Here is a 21515-nt window from a genome sequence, read left to right on the forward strand (position 1 = left end):
TCTATTCATGGTGTTTAAGAGTGTAAATGTTCTTTCAAAACTGGAATTTTTCATGTTCTGGTTTTGCTTCTGGTTTAAATATTGAAAGCTAATTCTGTATATACTCTTAAAAAACAGGCTGAGATTAAAGCAATATATGGTGAGCTAGAGGAAAAACGAAAAGAGAGACTGAAGAAAAAAGAAGAAGATATGAAGATGACAGAAGAGATTGAGAGACCAGTAGCTGATCTGGAAACAAAATTTAGAAGAAATAAAGATATATTTAAAGAAAACCATGAGGTAAAAATGGTAAATTCTAGACTGTTCACTAGGATATTTGCTGGTTATTACTAAAAAAAAGAAAAAAAAAAAGGAAACAGAAACTCGTAGCTCAGAATTTAGCTGTGCAGTTGCGCTGTGATACTATACTAGATACTATAGCCCAAATTTTCAATGAAAGATTATACTGTAATGTAAAACATAGTACCAGCCTTAGTTTTGAACTTTCTTGCTGTCCATATTAGACAAGTCTTTCTATCTCTCAACTTCTGTGTGATCTATTTTCTTGCGAAAGGAAAGAATATGCAGTATTTGCTTGTTTCCTCTGTACCTCTTAGCTTAGTTATAAGCTGAAGAGAGCAACCAATGCAGGAGAGTGTAATTACAGCCCGGGGACTCTCTTCTCTTTCCTGGTTTATGAGTGATAATGCTCAAAAATTTTTCCTTCCTCTTGTCTGCTGTCTGTAATAAGAAAAAGAAACAGAAGATCTTTGTCTTGAAAACAGGTCCTCAACCTACCTGAATTGTTTTAATTAAATGTGCCATTCTCTCTCAGGAAGTATATTCCTTTTTCTTCGGCAGAGCCTTTTCTACTGTCATAATCTGACATGTTTTGATTGGCCTCTCTGTCATCTTGAAAGGATGACCAAATAGCCGTTTTCCTCTACTTGTCCAATGAGGACCTACTAGCCTATTCTCTCATATTTTCAGGGTATGTGAATGGTGTTAACCTCAGGAAAATTTTCAGAGAAGTAACCTTTGTCTAGTTCTGCTCAAAAGAAATGCTAAATAAAGTTATATGACTGAGAAGCATACCTTCTTTATTAGACTTATCTCTGTCTTTTAGATCTGATGATCTTTGAGGTCTTTCAAAGTGTTGCTTATAAAACGAAGTGCTACAACAACGATAACAGAGAACAGGGTGTACAGTGGACATTGTTATCTAAATCAGTTATTGTGTTTGGAACCACAGTATGACGATGATGGTTGCTTTTGAAAAATACCTGAGCTAACTGAATAATAAGTGGCTCAGTTCACTTGCTGTCCTACAAATATGAGACCAAAGTTAGGGGGACAGTCACTTCCTTAAGCAATRCAGATAGTTCCATATCCCCCTGCCACCTCAACCAAAATCTGTAGAAACAGTCCTTTCTTTTCTGAAATGACAWGGAAATATTCAAAATCTAAACCCTAAGTTAGGACCAAACGTAATGGCTGTACATTATATTTCAGAAAAACCCTTAGACAAAACCATTCAATATTTCTTTTGCAGAACTGTTTGAAAGGCAATTTATTCAGAGATTTTTTTTTAATTAAAAGTATTTCCATACCTTTGCTTTTTCCTTTTTGCATACTCCTTTTGCATCCTTCTCTTCTTTTGGGGAATAGCTCTGAGTCTTCTGTCCTGATTGCAACAGTTTGGCTTTCACGTTATATGAATAAGTGGGCAGAGACACATTGTTCACTGTGATAAGCAGCTCTACAATCTAGAGAATGTATTTGAAGCTTCACTTTTTTTGGCAAAAAAAGGAAACAAATGTCTTAGGGAACGGAATTGAAAATACAGTAATCAGTGGGAAAGAAATAATTATTTCTTAACTGTGTGAAAGAGGTGGGCATTTCCAATGGATCGTACTGCCAGAAAAGAAAAAGCAAAATGCCTTATTTTTATTTCAAAATAAAAAGGAAACAAAACTATCTATTTAATTGTTGGTTTTGTCCAGAGCTAGGGATAGGAGTTTTCCATAAGCCATATATTTGCTATATAACATTCTCACAATTAAATGAGATCAACATTTTTTGAACCTATTCAGTTTAGATACAGAAATTTTGTTTTTCAGACCAATGCCTAGGTACAAGAATTTTTGCTGCTGCTTCTCACCCATGTGAAGTTTTTGTTGCAGAATCAGCCTGTAGGCTTATTGTTCAGTTGTCTAATTAGTAGTAAATAGCTTGTCACTGGAGATCTTCTTCTACAGTTTTTTATTTTTATTCAATCTGAAGGGTTCTTTGCAGCATCTTTGTGTAGCAATACTTTGCCATTTTTGGAGGAGAGATGGAGGATGTTGAATTGTTTCAGTTCAGATAATGGATTATATGATAGTTTATTTTCGATGCAGGTTTAATAAGTCAAATTGAATTTTTTCTAAAAAAATCTTCTAATAGCTAATAGTATTTTCAAAACAACGCATTAATGGCAGTGACTAATGTTGTTAGCCCTTCCCCAACTAAAACTAAGTAGAAACAATGTGACAAAGATCACATCATTAGTCTCTGGGAAACCTAAAGAGGTGTGGTGTAAGCTATATATCATCGTCTATGGCTGTGTATTCGCTTCTGTTATAAAAGCTTGGAAGCAGAGTTTGCACAAGCAGATTTGTATGTGAATGATGTGTGAAAGGTATTGGTAATTTCAAGGAAGAAGTTTCTCATTGATTAAAGGTTTAAATTATTCTTTCAGAATAGAAATATTATTACCTATTTTAATGTTCTTTGTTATATATGATGAATGGAATTTAAAACCTTGAATAACAGAACTATTGTACAATTTATATAAAAATGTATATAGTAATTTAAAGTTTTACTTTTTACTTGCATTAATAATGATTTCCATCCTTTAATAGTTGGCACTCACACTAGTGATGCAAACGTTTTTAATACAATAGACAAGAACTGTTTTTCTTGATGTGCTAGTTAATAATAGAATGGATTAATGAAGAATGTAAGAATGTGATATCCCAATGTTTTATTTTCTTTCTTCTTCCATCCTCTGATTAGCTGTCCTTACTTGTAATTTCTTATGTTTTAATGATCATAAATCATAAGCATTTCTTTTATGCTTTTTACAACTCCCATGGAAGCTATTCCAATATATATTTTGAATACAGAACTTTACTTTCTTATGCCAAGTAATAAATAAAGAAATATGGGGAGAATAAAAAGTAGTGACATTTTGCTGTAAGACAATAAATGCTATATGAAGCAGCAAAGATATTTCCTATTTTAAAATATTGCATTTTGTCATTCAAAGTGTAGAGTATATAAAAATAGAAATTTATATAGAGTGTTGATAGAATAATAGGTATGTAAAGGGAAACAAAAATAAGCTTATGAATGGTAACTCTTAAAGGAATTATTTAATGGCTAATATATTTCTGATTTCTATAGAAAGTAGGACATTAACTTTTGAATACTAACACATCTGCTTATGCATAAATTTTCCAGAAACTATTGTATTTGGATCAGACGGTACAAGAACTAAATAAACAGCAGAAGCAAACAGAACAACAACTGGAGCAAAGAAGCACTATTATGCAGGACCAATTAAATGATATACAGGTGAATAATTTAGTGCTTGTATGGCTTTTCTGAAGTACATTTAATTTCAAAGATTAGGCTGTCATTTCTACGCAGTTGCTTTGGATGTATATGCATACATACAGTGTATGTACTATTTTCTGTCTCTTGCTTGAACTAACTTATCAGGTCCATAGCCTTGAGACAGGGTAAAGTACAAAGCAGAATTGATTTTGGGGTCATTGAGAAGTCCTTTGCTTTCTTCATTTGCTACACTGGCTCAGATTGCTTGAGGGGCTTTTGAAATGCAATGGAGAAAATCAATAAAGGAAGAAAAAGATTCTAGTATAATAGAAGTGCCTGCTGATTGCATGTTTGCTCAGCAGATGGCATCTTTTTGTAAATGATGGCTTATGTCTGCTGTATGAGTTACTAAACTCTGTAATCCACCAAAGGGAATTATTTGAATTTCATTACTGAATACTATGTTTTATAAAAATATGGTTATAAGCATTGTAACAAACAAGCATTTCGTTTTCAAGATTCTGTTCATTTTTATTATCCTTTCATTTTATATTGTATAAACTTAAGTTATTCATTACAGTATCAAAAATGCATCATATAGAGAAAAAAGCTTTCATGTAGCTCAGAATAGCTGGTAGCTTGTATGGAAAAACTACAAGACTTTAACTTCCTATATGTAAGACTGAATCTTAAATTAATGGTTGGGAAATTCATTGATTCTCTCAGGTTTCTAAATTTGGCAGAGAAGACAGAGTTTTTACATCCCTTTCTGTTAATGATTGATTTCTGCCAAACTGTTGGTTTACGAAAAGATCTTAGAACATGTGGAAATGACTGATGAGTCAGCATACAGGTATTCAGTAACTCTACACTGTTTTTCAGGCCATTTCTTTCTTATACTTTTTTTTTAAAGGCTACTTTTACTACTAACTGCATAAATAACTCTATCCCTTAGTTATTTGAGCAATATTTGAGTTAGTGGAGGAGTGTTCTGGATAAGTGGAATAAAACAATGTAGTATATTTTATGAGATTTCTAGAGAACTGGTCTAGTAACAATACTTGGATAGCTTAAAGGTTACATTCTTAGAGCCTGATACAGTATCTTGCAGCTCTGTAGACGAACTAGTTGAAGTTTTGTACCTTTATAAAAGGGGCTGTTTTATTTTTGACAATAACACGGCCATATTTCTACCTGTTTGCTCAGACAAAGAGATAAGGTATGTTAGATGAGGTGGGAGTGGATTGACTCAGGAGCAAAGATGCTGTGGCACTGGGAACATGGAATAAAGCTAGGATTAATCAGATTGGAAGTGACAGGAAAAAGCACACATGGTCATAGGAAATCTAGGCTTCTTATGACAGCATAACTTGTTTAAAGCTTGTCCTATGTGTACCTTAAATGACCTTGCAGAGGAAATGGCTATGATTCTACAGTGTTCTTAGTGCAGAAATAACATAGGGAATCCAACATCCAAATGATCAAGCAATTCACCCAGTCTTTCATAGTTTAGCTGTTTTAGGACAAGATGAATCATTTCCTGGAGGGTTCTGCTTCTCACCACTGAATCTGAAGTAACTTAGTTTGGCTTGCTGGCATTTAAATGTCTAAAAATCAAATACCTAGATAAAAGCAGGTGAATTCTACTCTGTAATGCATTCGTAGTCTTGTTCAGCAGCTAAGAAGAATGAAGAATACTGTTCATTAGGTAATGACCCAATGTCAAGGAACTCTTTCAGGCTAGATAGGACATTGGCTGTTATCCACTGCAGCAAGCCATAAGGATATTCAGTCCTACCAATATTTGGATCATGGAATGTAGAATATCTGAGCATTTTTGTTTGTATGCTTTAAAACCTGATTGCAAGGTCTTCTATAATAGGTACCAGATTTCACCGACTCCATGGCTAATGTTCCCTATCCTTGGAAGCCAACCTTCTCAGTTTTTTTTTTAATCTGCCTTCTCATTTATAAAGTCCCGAAACAAATACAAGAAGTCAGAGACAAAATTCTTTTGCACTGGTGGTTTTGTTGTAAAGCAGCTCATATGTGAACCTACCATTCTTTGGGAAAAAATAGGTCATGATTTTTTTCTCTACATATTTATATAATTTGGTCCTGACAATTTGGGCATCTCAGATTTCACTATTTCATAAAGTTTAAGGCCAGGGCAGATCATCTTCTGTGGCATCTTGTATATCACAGGCTATCACATTTCTCCAGGTTCTCCTGGAACTGAGTCTATAGCTAATAAGATTTTTCCTCAGAGGTTTGAGACTCTCCATAGGCAGTTCAATTGCCTAGGGATTTGCATTAATTACCATATCTTCATTTCCTTTTAATGATTCTGTATTCCTGTTGGAAACCTGAATTTTCCATCTAATCCTATACAGAAACATATTACACATTATAAAATTCAGATAGAGGCCTTAAAAGTGTCATGTGCTTGTGGCTCCTTGCACATTGTAATGTTTCTTTGCTCATGTCTGTTACAAAAATATTGATTCTTGGATTTTTCAGCTACCTTTTAGGTATGCCTCTAAGAAGCATTTTTCTTTCTAAAGAAAAAAAAAAAGACTATGCATTAGGCTACTGCTTGAGCAATAATGGGGCAGTATCTAAAGAAGAAATTTTTTAAATTATGATCTTTATTTAAATACTCCAACACATTCTTTGTCTGCTGAAATGTGAGGTCTTGAAATTCGGTATTCATATGTGTATGCATATTTAAATTATATATATGAGTGTGTGTGTGTATGAGGGGAATCAAATCCCTCTCAATTTAACCCATTTACTTAGCTGCTTACAGCCCATTAGTATGGATTGCAAGATTTAAATTTTCCTACATGCAACAAGACCACTTTAAAAGTGTTAGCTAGTAATAGACTCCCAGTTGTGTATTACTCTTCTGCTGCTACAGTGCTTTATGTTTACCCCTTTCATTTTGGAGAAGCTGCAGTTTTGTTAACCAAATACTGTTCCTMTTGAAAATCGTGTTTACTTGTATCATGAATCTTTACATTTTCTTGGCCCTGTGACTGTCAGCCACTTTTTGAATGGAAAAGACCTTCCAATCTAATATCTCTTCTGTAGAACAGGAACTTTAGTGGAAATAGGTGGGTTTTTTTGATTTAAAGTTTTTCAACAGCTTAATGTCAGCATCTCTTTGAGAAGGAGTGTACTTGTAAGTGAGAAAAGTTTTAAAGATGAGTTCAGAAGTCTTGTACTCTATGCTTTAATCCTCCACTGTCTCTAGTGCAGGACAACTATGTTATGAAAAACTTGACACCTAAGAGAGGAAAATTCCCTCTTTGGCAACTAAATGAATAATACCAGTTTTTCAGAGATAATGAGTAAGCCACATGCTTCCTCGAGCCAGTGGCATCTAAAAATACTGACTATTCCAAAAGCCAAGATTTTCAAATGTCTGCCTGAAACAGTATTAAATTGTGTAAGTATTTTGATGGTCTACTAATAAAAGATGCCAGTTAAATCACTGACTCTGCATACACTGAAATAAATTGGCCCAGACCTGGGTCAAAAGTGAAAACTGTTGTCTTTCACTGTCACTAATAATGTTTTTGCTGTGCAAACTGTTGTTTGAAAACTTTTTTATGTGAGAGCAAAAATAAAAGAAGATATGTGTTTTATGAAGAAGGCATACAAACATACATACATATACACACACAACTGCAAAAATGCAAATGCCATAATAAAATTTATAGATATATAGTAGAAGGTCTGTGCAGCAAGTTGGGGAACTATAATTGGGACATTTGAAATTGCGCTCTTAAAGAAATACAATTATTCCAGTTGCATTAAGTGCTACAACTGCCCCTCTGAAAGCAGTTCTGTTTCTTCGGGTATACAGTTTCATGCATTGTTGCCTGTAATCATGTGCTTAAAATACAGTATCTGGAAATCTAACCCTGCCTGCTATACATGCTATATATTTTTTAATTTCCAGGAAAAATATTTGGTTGTTTCCAGTCAAATTGCTGAAAACTCTCACACTACTGAAAATTTAAAAAATGAGCTTAGAGAATTAAATGCATTATGGAACATGAAGGAAATGCAGATGGAAAATATAGAAAAATCTTTCACTGATTTGGGGTAAGAGCTACCTCTTATTATGAATTTTTAAGGGTAGTTTAATGTTATTACTTTTACAGTATTATTTCTAGGAAATATAACGCAATTTTCCTCAATGATTTGAAAATATTTTTGTTTGATGATTGCTTGCAGTTTTAATGCATCTGTAGAAGTCATTCATGACAAATTGTCTGCCTAGCAAATGGAATTCCAGGCATCAGAATTACTTCTGGAAATCTAATAATATTCATGGTCAGTTGCATCCTTAATTAATGGAGGATTCCTCACATTCTGTGTTTTCTCTGGTTTAAGAAATGTGGACCTACACTTACTGTGATTGATGAGTCTTGAAAATAGTCTCAAAGGGCTCTATCCAACTGAAAATGCAGGCTGCCTTCTAGGCCATGCAAGCCTTGGTGGGCCATATATGCTGATTGCACAGTAGGCTTACTCTTAAAGGATAAAGGTGAACCTGCTGTGCAATGTCAAAGAGAGCTTGTATTGTTGAATTATATAGGATAGGTAAATTGTGAAAAAAAGAACCTTGCATCATTATATTACAGCTCCCCATCTGTGGTCTCAGTCACTTCTGTGTTGTTGGTGTTACAAGATCTCTGAGAGATTATTCCATTAAATTCTTGATTGGAAAAAAAAAAAAAAAAAAGCAGTTCTCTATATAAATTTTTAAGCCAACTGTATGAGACTGGATGTTCTCTTTTTCAACTCTTGATTCAAACAGAATGATTCAGAGGGACCCAGTGTTCATTTGAGCTTATTGACTTTCAAGAATGGAAGGCATCTTTCCATGTCTCAAAACCACTTCAAAGTCAGTAGTTTCATACTAGTGTAATGCTATATTCAGACTCACAGAAGGAAGGGATAAGATAAATAAAAAGTGGTACTGAAAGATTATTTTCCTCCAACAATTCTCTGTTTCTAAATAGCTGTGAAGTTCAGCTCTCTTTCAAACAGGAATTCTTTAGTGAATTCTCCATCTTCTAGTCCTAAAGTAGACAGTAATGAAAACTTTGTGTTTTTCTTGAAAACCTGCTTCTCAGAGATCCCATCTGGTAGAAGGAGCTGTAAAGTTAAAAAAAAAAAAAAAAAAAAAAAAAGGGGGGGGGGGGAAGCAAGCTATCCCCACTGATTTTGATAATGTGCATCCAAATGACTAATATATTCTTCTTCCTTTTTGTCATTCTCTGAACAAAGCACATACATCACATTGGAATTTCTCCATCATGAACTCCTGAAAACTATAACAGCGTTCTTATGCCTTCTGGTTGTCAGAGCATTCAGCCTGTCTGTACTTGAGGGGCAGAAGAATTTGGGATTGTTGGTGTTTTTTCATTTTTTCTCATTAGTGAAGATTAGTGTGATAATACTCAGAAGAAAGACAATTTCTTTCAGGCTATTTACCTTCTCCTATAGATGTCACCAATAATCTGACTTATCTAATGGCATTTTATCAGTCTATCTTCAGGAAGTCTGCTCTAGCCAGTTCCTGTTATATTTTGTGTAATACACAGTAGTTCAGTGTTAAATGTACTAATCTGTTTGAATTGATGCTTCTGCTTTTGTTGAAGAGTGCTGATTCCTGCCTGACTTAGTAGAACAACTGTGAATAAAGGACTCCCTGTTTCTACTTTTTCTCTTGGCTGTTATCTCCATTTTTCTGGCATGGTGTCAGGCAAATTCTAGGCTGTTTTGGTGGAGAAACTGAGATACAAGAGTCCCTACTTCTGCTTTCAGTCTTAACTGTTGTCCTTTTCTAATTTCCTTCCTAGTATCTTTCTTTGAAGAATAATACCTTCTTGATTTATTATTGTTTGCCTGTAATTCAATAAAGAAGACTAACTATTAGCTAATATTAGTAAAATAGAAATATTGAGACAATATTGTCAAAATAACAATAACTTAAAATAAATCCTTTTTTTCCACAATAAAATTGGCAATAAAACTGAAGAGGCTACTGCAAAATTCAGGCTAACCTGCTAACCAAGGGAAAATCATGTGCCACAGGAATCCCATGTAGAAATAAATGAAAGTAGCCATGTAGAAATGGAGTTGGAAAAGCTGTTTTTTCACTCTTAGAAGACATAAAGACATGTCTTTGTATCTGGATTTAAGAATTAATGTGAAGTACGTTCACTCCATTCTTTTTATCTCACTGGAGTTTGGTGTTAATTAAATTACAGAGATGATGGGCAAATCCTGTGAATTTAAGGTTTATGTGAGGAGCATACTTTATTGGAGCCCTTACCATTTATACACACCAGTTCCCATATGATAGATTGATGCCCAGCAAGAGGGAAATACAGGCAGGAAGCAAGTTAAGGGGATGTGCTGGAGACAAGGAAGGCTAGAAGGGCGTTCCAGTGAAAAGGAACTTCAGGTAATTTCCCAAGGATCCCTTAAGTCAGCCTCTCTTTAGAGAGGTTTTTGTAGACACTGATTCAGAGGAAGCCTTAGATGCTGTGATTTATTCCCCAAGGGGCATAGTAGTGTTAAATTTGTCTCTTAAGTTTCCTCTTGTGTGTGCACATTATGATATAGTCTTTGTTACACAGTCAAGTCTTAAATTACCTACAAGGCTCTGGTTTAGTCCACCTTGCAGAAAAGCAGTGTTAGAAATACTTTAACTGAAATACAGACCCTGAGAGAACAGAATGTTAGTACAAACTATAAACCTCTGAAAGTTGCTTAATTTTACAGATTTCAAATGTGCACAGTTTAAAGAAACTATACTAGGTATGGACAAGAGACATGAAACAAATGCTATACAAAGGGCATGAATCATCCAGTTCCAATAAATAATAAAATATTGGTTGTCCAATATGTCACTGATGCAGGGCTTATTCTGTATCTCAGAATATTATAATTTAAGCAGATAGGCTGCATGTGGGAGTGAAACAGTCTATCCTCTAGGAAGGTGTTTTCAAAATGGAAGCTATTTTTGAAAATTAGTGAGAGTTACGCATCTCAATAGACTCATTGGATAAGCGGAGTGTCTTTAAGTGGTCTAAACATTCATGATAAGCTCTGTCATACAGTTCTTTGTTCTTTTTAAAAGGGTTTCATTATATGAAAGAAGACTTTTATTAAATTATTAATAAACAATATTTAACTCTAAATTAACCTTAGACGTTATTAACGTTAAACATTATTAAACTCTATTTAATTGTTTTATTAATTAAACATCAAAACTATAAGTAAAGACTTAAAAACTGTGTAGCAGAATATCTCAATTAAATAATTGAAATATTTTTCTTTCAAAGGAAAAATTTAAGTGCTGTGATGTTTAAGCAGCAAAATGTTCAGATGGCATTTAATCATCTCCAAGATGAGCTAGCAGAATATGAAAAAAGATTAAAGCAGGAAGAAAAAACATATGGAGAGTTATTACAGAATAGAAAGAAAAATTTGAAAGATTTGGAAGTGAGTATTATCAGACCTGTGTTTTTTTATATAAGAAGTAAACCAACTATGTGGTTAGTTCTGGCTCTTTTTAGATGCATAGTTTTATCAAAAGTTTAAAATACAAAATATCTTCTTGTCAGTATGCAAAATAATATTGCCATTGAAATAAATCACTCTTTTCCTGTGGTAGGTGTTTGTATTTCTGTGAATAGAAAACTGATTTTAGGAAAATTATAAAATTGTTCGTTTGCTTCTGCGCTTTTAATTTTCTGTTAATGTTTAAGGTTATTGCATGCTTTATCTTCTATGTTTTCTTTAACTTTGATTTGTGTAAACCTTTGGGAAAGAAAAGAAAACTCTCCTGCTAACTTGAAAAGCTTATTCTCATTAATCATCCTTTTCACTAACTGTTCAGTAACAAAATCTCAGAGCATCGATAAATTTCCGTTTTTTTTAATCACTTCATTACAAGAACAGCATTCAACGTGTGCAATCTTAATAGTGCGTCAGTCAAATTTTGGTCACTTAATTGTCTTTCATATTCGTTTTCAGTTCCCATTTCTAATGTAATAACAGGGCTTTTGTGCAATGCTGAAATTACAAACACTTTTGGGAACAGAAAATATATTCACAAAATTTCTGTAAACATATGAATATTCTTAACTCTTTCATGGAGTTGTTTTCAGTTGTGCAAAAAGATGCAAAGTAGATATACAACGATATCAAATCTGAACTCCATGGTTGTGTTAAATTAATTCTGAGGTCAAAAATACTTGCCTGTGTGTGGACTAGCTCATCTTCAGCTTAACTTTAGAAATCACTCTAAGAATAATTCAGTGAGGAACCTTTCTTACCTCCATCTCTAGAACATCAAGACTTATTTTTCCTAAAGTTTCCTGCTTCATGCTGTCTAGTCTCTACTCCCGTCTACCTTGCATACCTGCTGAGTTATGGGTAACAGTATTTCTTTATTAAATTAATGTTAGTACAATTTTTTTGCTGCATGGCAGAAAGCCTGTTTTAATTTTTATTGGAACACGTTTCAGTCTCTATGATGCCATCTCTCCTTCTAGACCTGCAGCTGAAATGGAGGCACACACTATCACCCTTTGAATGTTTACCATGTTATTACCTAGTTGTTTTAAAGTCATTCTTCATTATCTTTGTGGAAAATGCAGATAAAATCATTTATTCACAGCAACCAGAAAATCCCACTAAATTCATTTGCAAATGTGTAAAAAAAATGAGGAAAAAAATACATCTGATGTACTTCTATCAAATCAGAAAGTATCTGAAGGGAGGGTGTCGAGAGGATGGGACCAGACTCTTTTCAGTGGTGCCGAGTGACAGGACGCGAGGCAAAGGGCACAAACTGAAACACAGATGCTTCCATCTGAACATGAGGAAAAACTTTTTCACTGTGAGGGTGACAGAGCACTGGAACAGGTTGCCCCGAGAGGTTGTGGAGCCTCCTTCTCTGGAGATATTCAAAACACACCTGGATGCAATCCTGTGCAATGTGCTCTAGGTGACCCTGCTTGAGCAGGGGGGTTGGACTAGATGATCTCCAGAGGTCCCTTCCAACCTCAGCGATTCTGTGATTCTGTGAAAGGTCTCTCTTTCTCTCCCTCCCTGCATCCATTTAGTTTACTCTCCTTTTCTGACGGAAAAATATTCATGGTAAGCTGTTTATGTCTTTGTTCATATCTACACTTCATGATTAACCTTTTAGAGAGTCCTTTGTGTTAGAATGCCTCCATTAGAAAGCACCTCATTGTGCATTTAGCTTTTATAAGTATAATTTTCCCTTTCAGGTTCTACAGAGAATTTATTTTTTCTTCCCAAATTATTTTTTCTTCCTTTTCCTATCCAAAAGATAGGCTGGACATTCCTTGTAATCAAAATAAGTATTGTTTCATTTCCTCAGGGAAGCAAATTTCTCTTTTTCATTTTGAGGGTCATCTACTATTTTTATCTGGTAACTAGAAATTCTTTACCCCAGCGAGGGGTAAAATTCTCCTCTTCCCTGTGTATTGCAGTAGATTTCATATTCTTCTTCTTCATTGTAACTGCTGCAATAGCAACCATTTTGATAAAACCATTTAAATAGGATAAAAGTGTGTGGCTTATTACTGATTCTTGACTGACACCAAGCAGGTGGTCACTGATCACTATGAGGTGACAGGATTTTGAGTAGTTGTCTCCTCCCAGCTTCTAGAATTTTTTTTTTTTTATAAGTTCATTTTTGGAATATGAATTGTAGTGGCTATAGTAGTGTTTCACTGTGATTCTCTTCCCTGTAAAATTTTAGCTATAGAAAGAATATTATCATGCATCTTCCCTACTTTCCACATACATAAAGAAAGGGGTAAAAATAGGTTTCTTTTGTAGGTCTTCATTTGTCAGAGGATATGGAGTGGGAAGACAGAGTAACATTCTTCAGGACAGCTTAGAGGTGTTGACTGCTTAGTTTACAAAAGAGTAATAAAATTATAAGGAGTCTTTGGAAATATTCATAATGAAAAATGATAAGAGATTTTCTGAAAATGCAAGAGATTGGTGAAAGATATAAGAGACTTTTTAGGTGTTATACTGTTGACTTGTAGAATTCATTGTAACTGGATACCAGTAACTAGTAAGATTTTAAAAACGCGACATGATTAGGAGACTTGCTTAGTATATACAAATCTGCATGCATTATGATTGCACATAAAAATAGATAACTAGGGAGTTAAGAACCTGTTTGTGTTAGAGGTTGAATAGGTTGTGAATTCAATTGCAATAAATGAAAGTATATGCAGATGAAGTTCTGTACTGTCCCAAGTCCCTGTCTGTCTGCCCTGATTGACAACAACTGGTCTGGGTATTTTTTTTTCTTTTTTTTAAATCTTATTTGGAAGAAATGCAGCACAACTTCACAATTCTGAGACTAAATTGATTGGTTGTTTGGCCAAATGCTAAGTTACTGTCCCTGCTTTTATAATGACATTTCCACTTTTTTTTACTCTGTTAAACCCAGTAACTTTGAAGTGATTTCTTTTGTTCTATCTTATGCCAAAACATGAATTTTTGATGAAGAAACTCAGCAGTGTATTTGAGGAGTACATATGTGCTTTAGCATCTTATAATAATTACGACTTTAGGTAACCCAACAGCGTTATGGTTCCAAACTGAGTAAGTGATGTTCCACTCCTAATTCAGCTGACGGTAAATTTCTTAATACCAGCTGTTGTCACCTCACAAATTCATAATAATGAGGAAGAGTGCCATTTATTGAAACTGTGACACCTAGTTTTTCAGCAACACCTTCCACACATTACACAGATAAGTGATTTTTGCTAGTATATCTGTTTGCTTAAATGTAGACCAACTATAATCAATAAAAACTTGCCCAGGTTTGGGAACTGTGCTCATTTTGATGCAAGATGAGGGAACAATACTTAAAAATCCAAGCTAAGTCACTTTATACCTTACAAAATCAAAATGAATGATGAATGAATCAGTATAGTATTTTTCTCTCTGCCTTAGTCTTTATGATGATGTTAATACTTGTGTTACTTGTAAAAAGTCTGTTTTCTTCAGACCATCACTCTGCAGCTTCTGACTATAGAAGGTAATTCTCAGCAATGATAAATGGGGAGAGAAGGTTTGCAAGTGTCTGACATAAGCAAAATATGTGCAATCTCTGTTTGGTATTACAGAAAATTGGCAAATGCAATATACCTGACACTGAAAATAATCTCATGCAGCATTTTGTAATGTATGTAGCATGAATATCTTTGAAGAGGAAGACACATACACATCTGTTTTTACTAGTGAAATGCTATATAGGCATTACAGAGAAGTATGATAGGTTATGTAACGTTAATGTAGAAGAGAAAAACTGTTTTGGGAGAAAGAAGGAGGCTTAAGGAACATTCATGTTTAGCAGATGACTCAAAGACTGCAGTGAGTTCGAGAGCTTCTTCATTGGTCAAACATAAGACATAACATAAAATTTCCATTACTGAATTGGATGAAATGTCCTTCTAGCCCTTTAGTACTTTTTTATTTGATGACGGCTAATAGTGAATGGGTTTGAGAAAAAAATCCGTGATATGTCGTTCTAGCTTTCATAAATCACTTATCTAGAGATTTACAAGGGATGGGCAGAAACTGTGAACTGTATTTTCAAGGGCTTTTCCCCTTGAGTTTGCTGAGGAATTTGGCAAGAAGACTGGATAAATCACGAAGGGAAGGGAAGAAGAGTGAGACTAAAGAGAAACCCAGGAGTGTTACTTTGAGAAAGAAAGAACTGTATTGTGATCAGACTAAAAATTGAGCCATCATTACAGAAAACTGGTGAGATGCTGTAATGTGATGTGGAAGTACTCTGTGGTAGATTAGGAGGCTTTGTCACCCAGCGTCTGGAGATGAAAGCTGGTTTACTGAAGTAGTAATGGAACATACATCTTAGACCAGTTTTTACAGGCTCTGATTCTCTGGGTCTGAATCTGAGTGAAATGGATAGGATATGAGAGATATGTGAGCTAGAGAGACTGATAGATAATGCAATAAGACAGGGCTAAGCCTATTTTTAAGGTGAGAGATGAGTGACTGAAAAATCAGTCCTCACAGCATTAACCCCCACAGTGGGGAAATCAAAAATAGGAAGGTTCTAACTTATGGAGTATAGAGGAGCTTACTGAAGGAGAGGAGTTCAAGACATTCCGATTTAGGGTTCCTAGAAATTCTTGTCAGACGTTGCATTGAATGACAACTACTGTCCTGGTAGTTGAAAAAATTAGAATATTTTGTTGCAATTGTCATGAAGTACAAAAACTAAGAGGGGATATTTCCAAAACAGGTTGTGAATATACATGGTAACATTTCATACCTATTCATAACTAAGGTGAAAATAAAACCCAAATCAGCACAACATACATGGTATTGTTTAGTGTGAGAGGAGTGCTGTCAGACACTAGGTGAGTCAGGGCAAGATTTTGACTGAAAATTGAAAGTTATTTGGTAGTTCCTTCTACTTATGGAGAAATACAGATGTAGGTGCCAAGACATAAAGCCAGAGGTGCACAGCTGGCAGTGCAGTTTGGAAGTGAGAATTAACCATCATCATCATTAGCTCATTTTTAAGGTGGGATGGAATGAACTATTAAACCTTATGCAGAAGAGAATGATGCAGGAATAAATGAAAACACTAGTGAGATTGAAAAACCCAGCTTTATATCTCTGAAAAGTCCAACAAAATGTCCTTTTAGTGGTGACCTGTAGATTTTGTGAGGGTGAGTGAAAGCCAGTGAGTGAGAACAAGAAGATGGAAAAACTTTTTGCCAAGAGACAAAGGCTTGAATGGCTTGACAGGAAGAGAGTAGACAGTGACATCTTTGTCGGAACAAGAGATCCCTCTCTTCTGTAGACTAGAAGGGACTGGTAAGTCCATAAAGGAAATTAAACAGTCTCTTATCAAGTCTCAGAAACTGTCCAGGAACTAGGAGAGAAAATTGGTGAGGAAAATAGAGACCGTAGTTGTCCATGTTATGAATGGAAATGGAGTTGGAATGGTCCTGGTATGGGACAATCTGCAGAAGAAACAAGTGGCCTCAGCACAGATCCTGGCAGAAAAAAAATATTTGTGAGGAGACTCTTGCAGTGCACTGAGGGATGGAAGCCGTCTATTCATGACCAGGACTGAATGGGATGAGAAGCTGAAAAATCTGCTTGGTTCTTGCCTCCCTATTATGTAATACTTATGATTTGGCTGGAGAGGTGAGTCACTGATTTTGCAGACCACCTAGATTTTGTCTTATCACATGAGAAAGTGTTGCCAAGTGATAAGATTGTGACACAGCATGTCATAATCATGTGTCAAATGTGATATATCACAGCCAAATATAAGGTGTGATTTTTGTTTTACTGACATGCATGTTACTAAACGTGGCAAAGTTTACTTGTATTGTACTTGACCAAAGTTATATTTGATTGGCATGTTTGATCACTGTGCTATTTGTAACTACTCTCACAACATTTCGTTACCTAATGTTCTACAGAGAGAGCACAGTTCCCAAACTCTCATATTGACATTTGATTCAGAGCTGATATGTGCGGTATTAAACACACAGAGAAGAATTCTTTGACATAACAATTCATAATGAGTATTGGATCATGTTCAGAGCAATCATGTTGTGCCTTGTTTTTTTTAACCTCAAAAGAAGCCTGCTTGCTCTTATTTTCTGCTACTAGTATGATTATTGTACTTTCAATTAAAGTAACTAAAAATGATTACTGTGGCCTTTGAGGATTGAGCAAGACATCTTGAATGACCAAAACCAAAATTCTCTTGAAACGTAAAAATTTGTCCTCGTTAGTATTTGCTGTTGGCCACATGATCGTATTTTAGCTTTCTTTTTGCTTTGCAGTGGTAGCAATAGTCATAACTTACTAATTGTATTAGTTAACATTAGTCTTCTGCTAAAAATCCTTAATACCCATTAATGTTTCTAGATTTTCCATTAATTTATTTAACTGTTGCMTGATACTGTAAAAGAAGATAATAATAAGTTAATACTTCTTTAGTATTGTACTTTAAATTTGCACCCACTCCAGCATTGTGTTACATCTAAAATTGAACAGGATTTTCTCAGATGTACAACAGTTCATTTGGAAGTTCTTATAATGGAATGACATTTGCTCCTTATCACAAAGCAGAAAGTTTAAAAGTGTGGGGTATATATTTTTTTTAATTTTGACTTTAAAGTTCATAGATATTAAAATAAGTTTTGAATCAGTTATTCTTAAACAAAAGTGTTTATTCTGAAACTTTCGTGATCAGAATGTTTTGATTTTAACCTAAATGTTTTTCATTTTAAAATGTTTTTTGTTTTAAATCAGCATGTTCCTGTGAGCACTTTGTCTTTTATAAAAAAGCATTTTCTGTCTGTGGAATGATATATCAGAAAATCCATGACTGGTTCTTACAGCTAGTCATGATGTGTTGTCTCATCAGTTACTGAGAGTATTACTAATGAAATAATCTACGAAATGGCGTATCTCAGAAGGGCTTGTTAGAGAAATATGGTAATATACTGCTGAAGGCTGAACTAAGAAATAGGGGAAAACAAAGTTACATCCAAGGGGCTGTTTATCATGATGGCATTAGATAAAATCCACCGGGTGTCTTTTATCATTTACTATTCATCTATTTAGGTCATCTTTTCTTCTAGGAATTGTTTTTGGTCTTGCTGCACTAATACTTTCAGAGCGGTTTCCATCTTTTATTTTCAAAAAATACTGCTAATCAATAGCAATGTTACTGAAATAAGAGCTTTGTTACAGCATATCCATGTAAACACACAAGTTACATTTTAAGATATATGACAAAAGAGGATTTTTTTAAGCTACAGAGAGCCACTGCTCCCTTTAGGCTATTTTGTATGTGTGCAGGGTAAGAGTAACAAATAGTCTGGCTATAAAATTGCCTTTAATTAGTTGACTCAGTGGCTTCCAACAGTGTGCTACACTGGTATGTGGGACTCCCATGTTACAAGATAGACTTCTGAATCTTACTCCATGCTCCTGGGTAGACTTAACATATTGACTTACATGCTGTCCTGTGGGAAGTGCTGGCAGTATTACCCAAATAACCATCCCACTGATTTTATTGGCTCATAGGGAAGTCATATACCTTCCCTTCTGAGGAATATGCCTAGCTAGAGGTTGGGTGCCATGGCAGTAATAACAATCTGAGTGAGAATCAAAGGGATTTAAAAGAGGACGGTTAATAGAATTTTTAAAGGATAGTTTTCTGATTCTTCAATAAAAAACAAACTATATGCATAATAATTAAAAACAAATTAACCCTCACTGTATATTAAGATAGCAGTATTGCAATAGCCTGAAAATTATATATAGAGAGAAATATTAATTATAATTTCACATATCTAAAATACACATTATATATTTCATATCTATAATGTATATATATGTGTGTGTGTGTAAGCACATAAACATGAAGGCTGTTTCTAAGAATGCAAACCAATTTTTATTTGAATTTCTTCACTCATAACCTTGTTTTCACATAATCTAAAATCCAGCACAAGGTTGAAACATACCTATTGAAAAATCCTAATTAAAGTCTGAAAGCATAACTACATGTAATATTAGGGGGATGTGTGTAGGTTTGGGAGCTGGGGGATCCAATGAAAATTTTCAGAATTATGAACAATTGAAAATTGCATACTTGACACACAGGACATTACGTTTTATTAAGACAGAGTTTGCAGTCCTGGAATTCTGTTCACATCTTTTCTTATGTCTTCTTTTTCCCCATAATGGCACAAATTTCAAAATATGGTAGCAGGTACCAGGTGTCTTTGGTTTAAAGTGACTTAAGTGGCTGTGCTGCTTTATGCTGTTAAGATAAAGTAAGCATCTATACTGACTTAAGGACTTAGGAACTTAAGCAAGTTATATTAAGTTGTTAAAATGACTTTTTCATTTACAGTTGAAGTTTCTAAAAAAAAATACATAAAATTAAGAATGCAAACACTACCAATTAAAAATATGTTGGACTTTTTTTCTTGTCCTGGAGTCTGAATGTCTCCATTGACAAGATACTGTATCTGTTGTTAAGCATACCACAAAACATGCCAGTCTCCAAAGCGGTGGAAACAATATTAAGATTTTCATATTGAGGTACAGTTCCTTCTTGTATTTTAATTTTAGTGGCGCCTTTGAACTACTGATTATGGTACTTTAGCCTCCATCTGTGTTGAGGGCACAATAACTGGTCCTTTGGAGTATTCTATTTCTCTGTCCAGTGTATTGGACAATTACATATGAGGATTTTACCTCACGAGCTAACATGAATAAGAATCACACTGTACTCTTTGGGGACTCCTGGAGTGTGGATAATCTTTCTCTCTGGGCTCAGTTAATTCTAAGGATTGAATTTTGACTGGTTTGTGATACAATGTGTCAATGCAATGCAAGGAAGCCATAAGATAGCCTTAAATGTTACATGAATGTAGTAATTGACATTAAATGTAAAATTCTTGTTTGATGTATGAAGTCTAAGGTATGTCCTTTTTGAGAGGTAGGTGTAGTGCAGGATTGAAAAGATAACATTTACTACTTCATGTGATGAAACTAGGCTGGGAGGGTTTGCCAACTTCTTGTGTCTTATTCTAGCTCCAAAGTTAAAATAATGAATTTTCTCTAGCCAATTTGAAGTTTTAGGATCATGGTATAATTAGAGTTGGTTTAGCTCCTTCCTAAGTCCCTGTGTGTCAGTTCAGGTGCAGGCTTCTGCATACTTTAAATGTTTAATTAATACCAAAGTCCTTGAATAAGTCAATTGCATGATGCTATTACTGTCTTTACTATATTTTTGTAGTTTAGATTATGTTTCTTGGACATATTTATGATACTCTCTGGTACTGTTCTATTTTATATCCTTCTTTTGTTTTCTTTCTTTTTTTTTTTTTATTTTAAATTAAGCTTCCAAAATGAGTATCAGTATAGGGACAAAAAGTATGAGAAATTCATGTGTAGATAAGGGTTGTGTTGATTAAAAAAAAATGTGGTATTATGAACTCATTGTCTTTCTGCAGTTAATATTTGTAATACTTTATCTGTTGTTTAAGCAAAATAGGCAAAGCATTGTTACCCTCTATATCCATATATCTAACTTCTTGTACATTTTTTCTAATATGCTGCTCATTTACTTATTTTTTAACTGTGTGACTGGTTTTCACCTGAAGGATTTTCCTGACAGAATTTTTTTCTGTGCCTCAATCTGTGGATTTCTTTTTCTATTTACCAGTCTCATTTTCTGTTGCTTGAATTCATTGCATTTTTGCAACAACGCAGTGTATGCACTTTCCTACCATTTTGCTTTTGAAATAACTGATGCATGTTATCTGGTATGGATGGAGTGTTTAGTAGTAAAGACAATGCCAAATAAACTTTGCTTTGCAAAGTTTTGCTTCTTACATATGTAGGAGTATCTGCCTGTTAGCATTGCACTTGTAACTACAGAGCACAGTGGTCATTAAAATAGGAGTATATCCTTTTGCTACCACAGTGTGGTGTTTAAATTACAACAATCTATCCCATAGTTAGATTGACAAGGGATTATGATATTTCCCACACCTAATATTTTGGCAAGTGTTAAATATTGCCTTTACAAGGGGAGTTCTGCAGCATATATGCATAGTTGGGCCTTATTTCCTCCTCTGTTTTCCATGATCTTGATACCTCTTTTGCTTTCCCAGTATACACAGAGAATGCATCGAGTTGTAGTGGGATCAGAATAGTCTGGAAGAAATCTTCTCTATGGGTTGATGAAAATTGAAACCATTGAGAAGAACTCAATGGATGCCATTTACAGCTGCTAAATCATTGCTCCATGTTCTGTAAAACTTTCACCT

General features: G+C 34.5%; 1 protein-coding gene across 1 annotated transcript in view; it reads left to right on the forward strand.

Annotated features, from left to right (window-relative positions):
* CCDC178 (coiled-coil domain containing 178) overlaps positions 1-21515 on the forward strand; it is a 192551-nt gene that overhangs the window by 50430 nt on the left and 120606 nt on the right. The window contains 4 exon segments of the mRNA XM_026072842.1: positions 118-279; positions 3484-3597; positions 7547-7692; positions 10950-11109. Of these exon segments, the coding sequence (XP_025928627.1) occupies positions 118-279; positions 3484-3597; positions 7547-7692; positions 10950-11109 (582 nt within the window).

This window comes from Apteryx rowi, unplaced genomic scaffold, assembly GCF_003343035.1.
Source record: "Apteryx rowi isolate R43461 unplaced genomic scaffold, aptRow1 scaffold_352, whole genome shotgun sequence".
Lineage (NCBI taxonomy): Eukaryota > Metazoa > Chordata > Aves > Apterygiformes > Apterygidae > Apteryx > Apteryx rowi.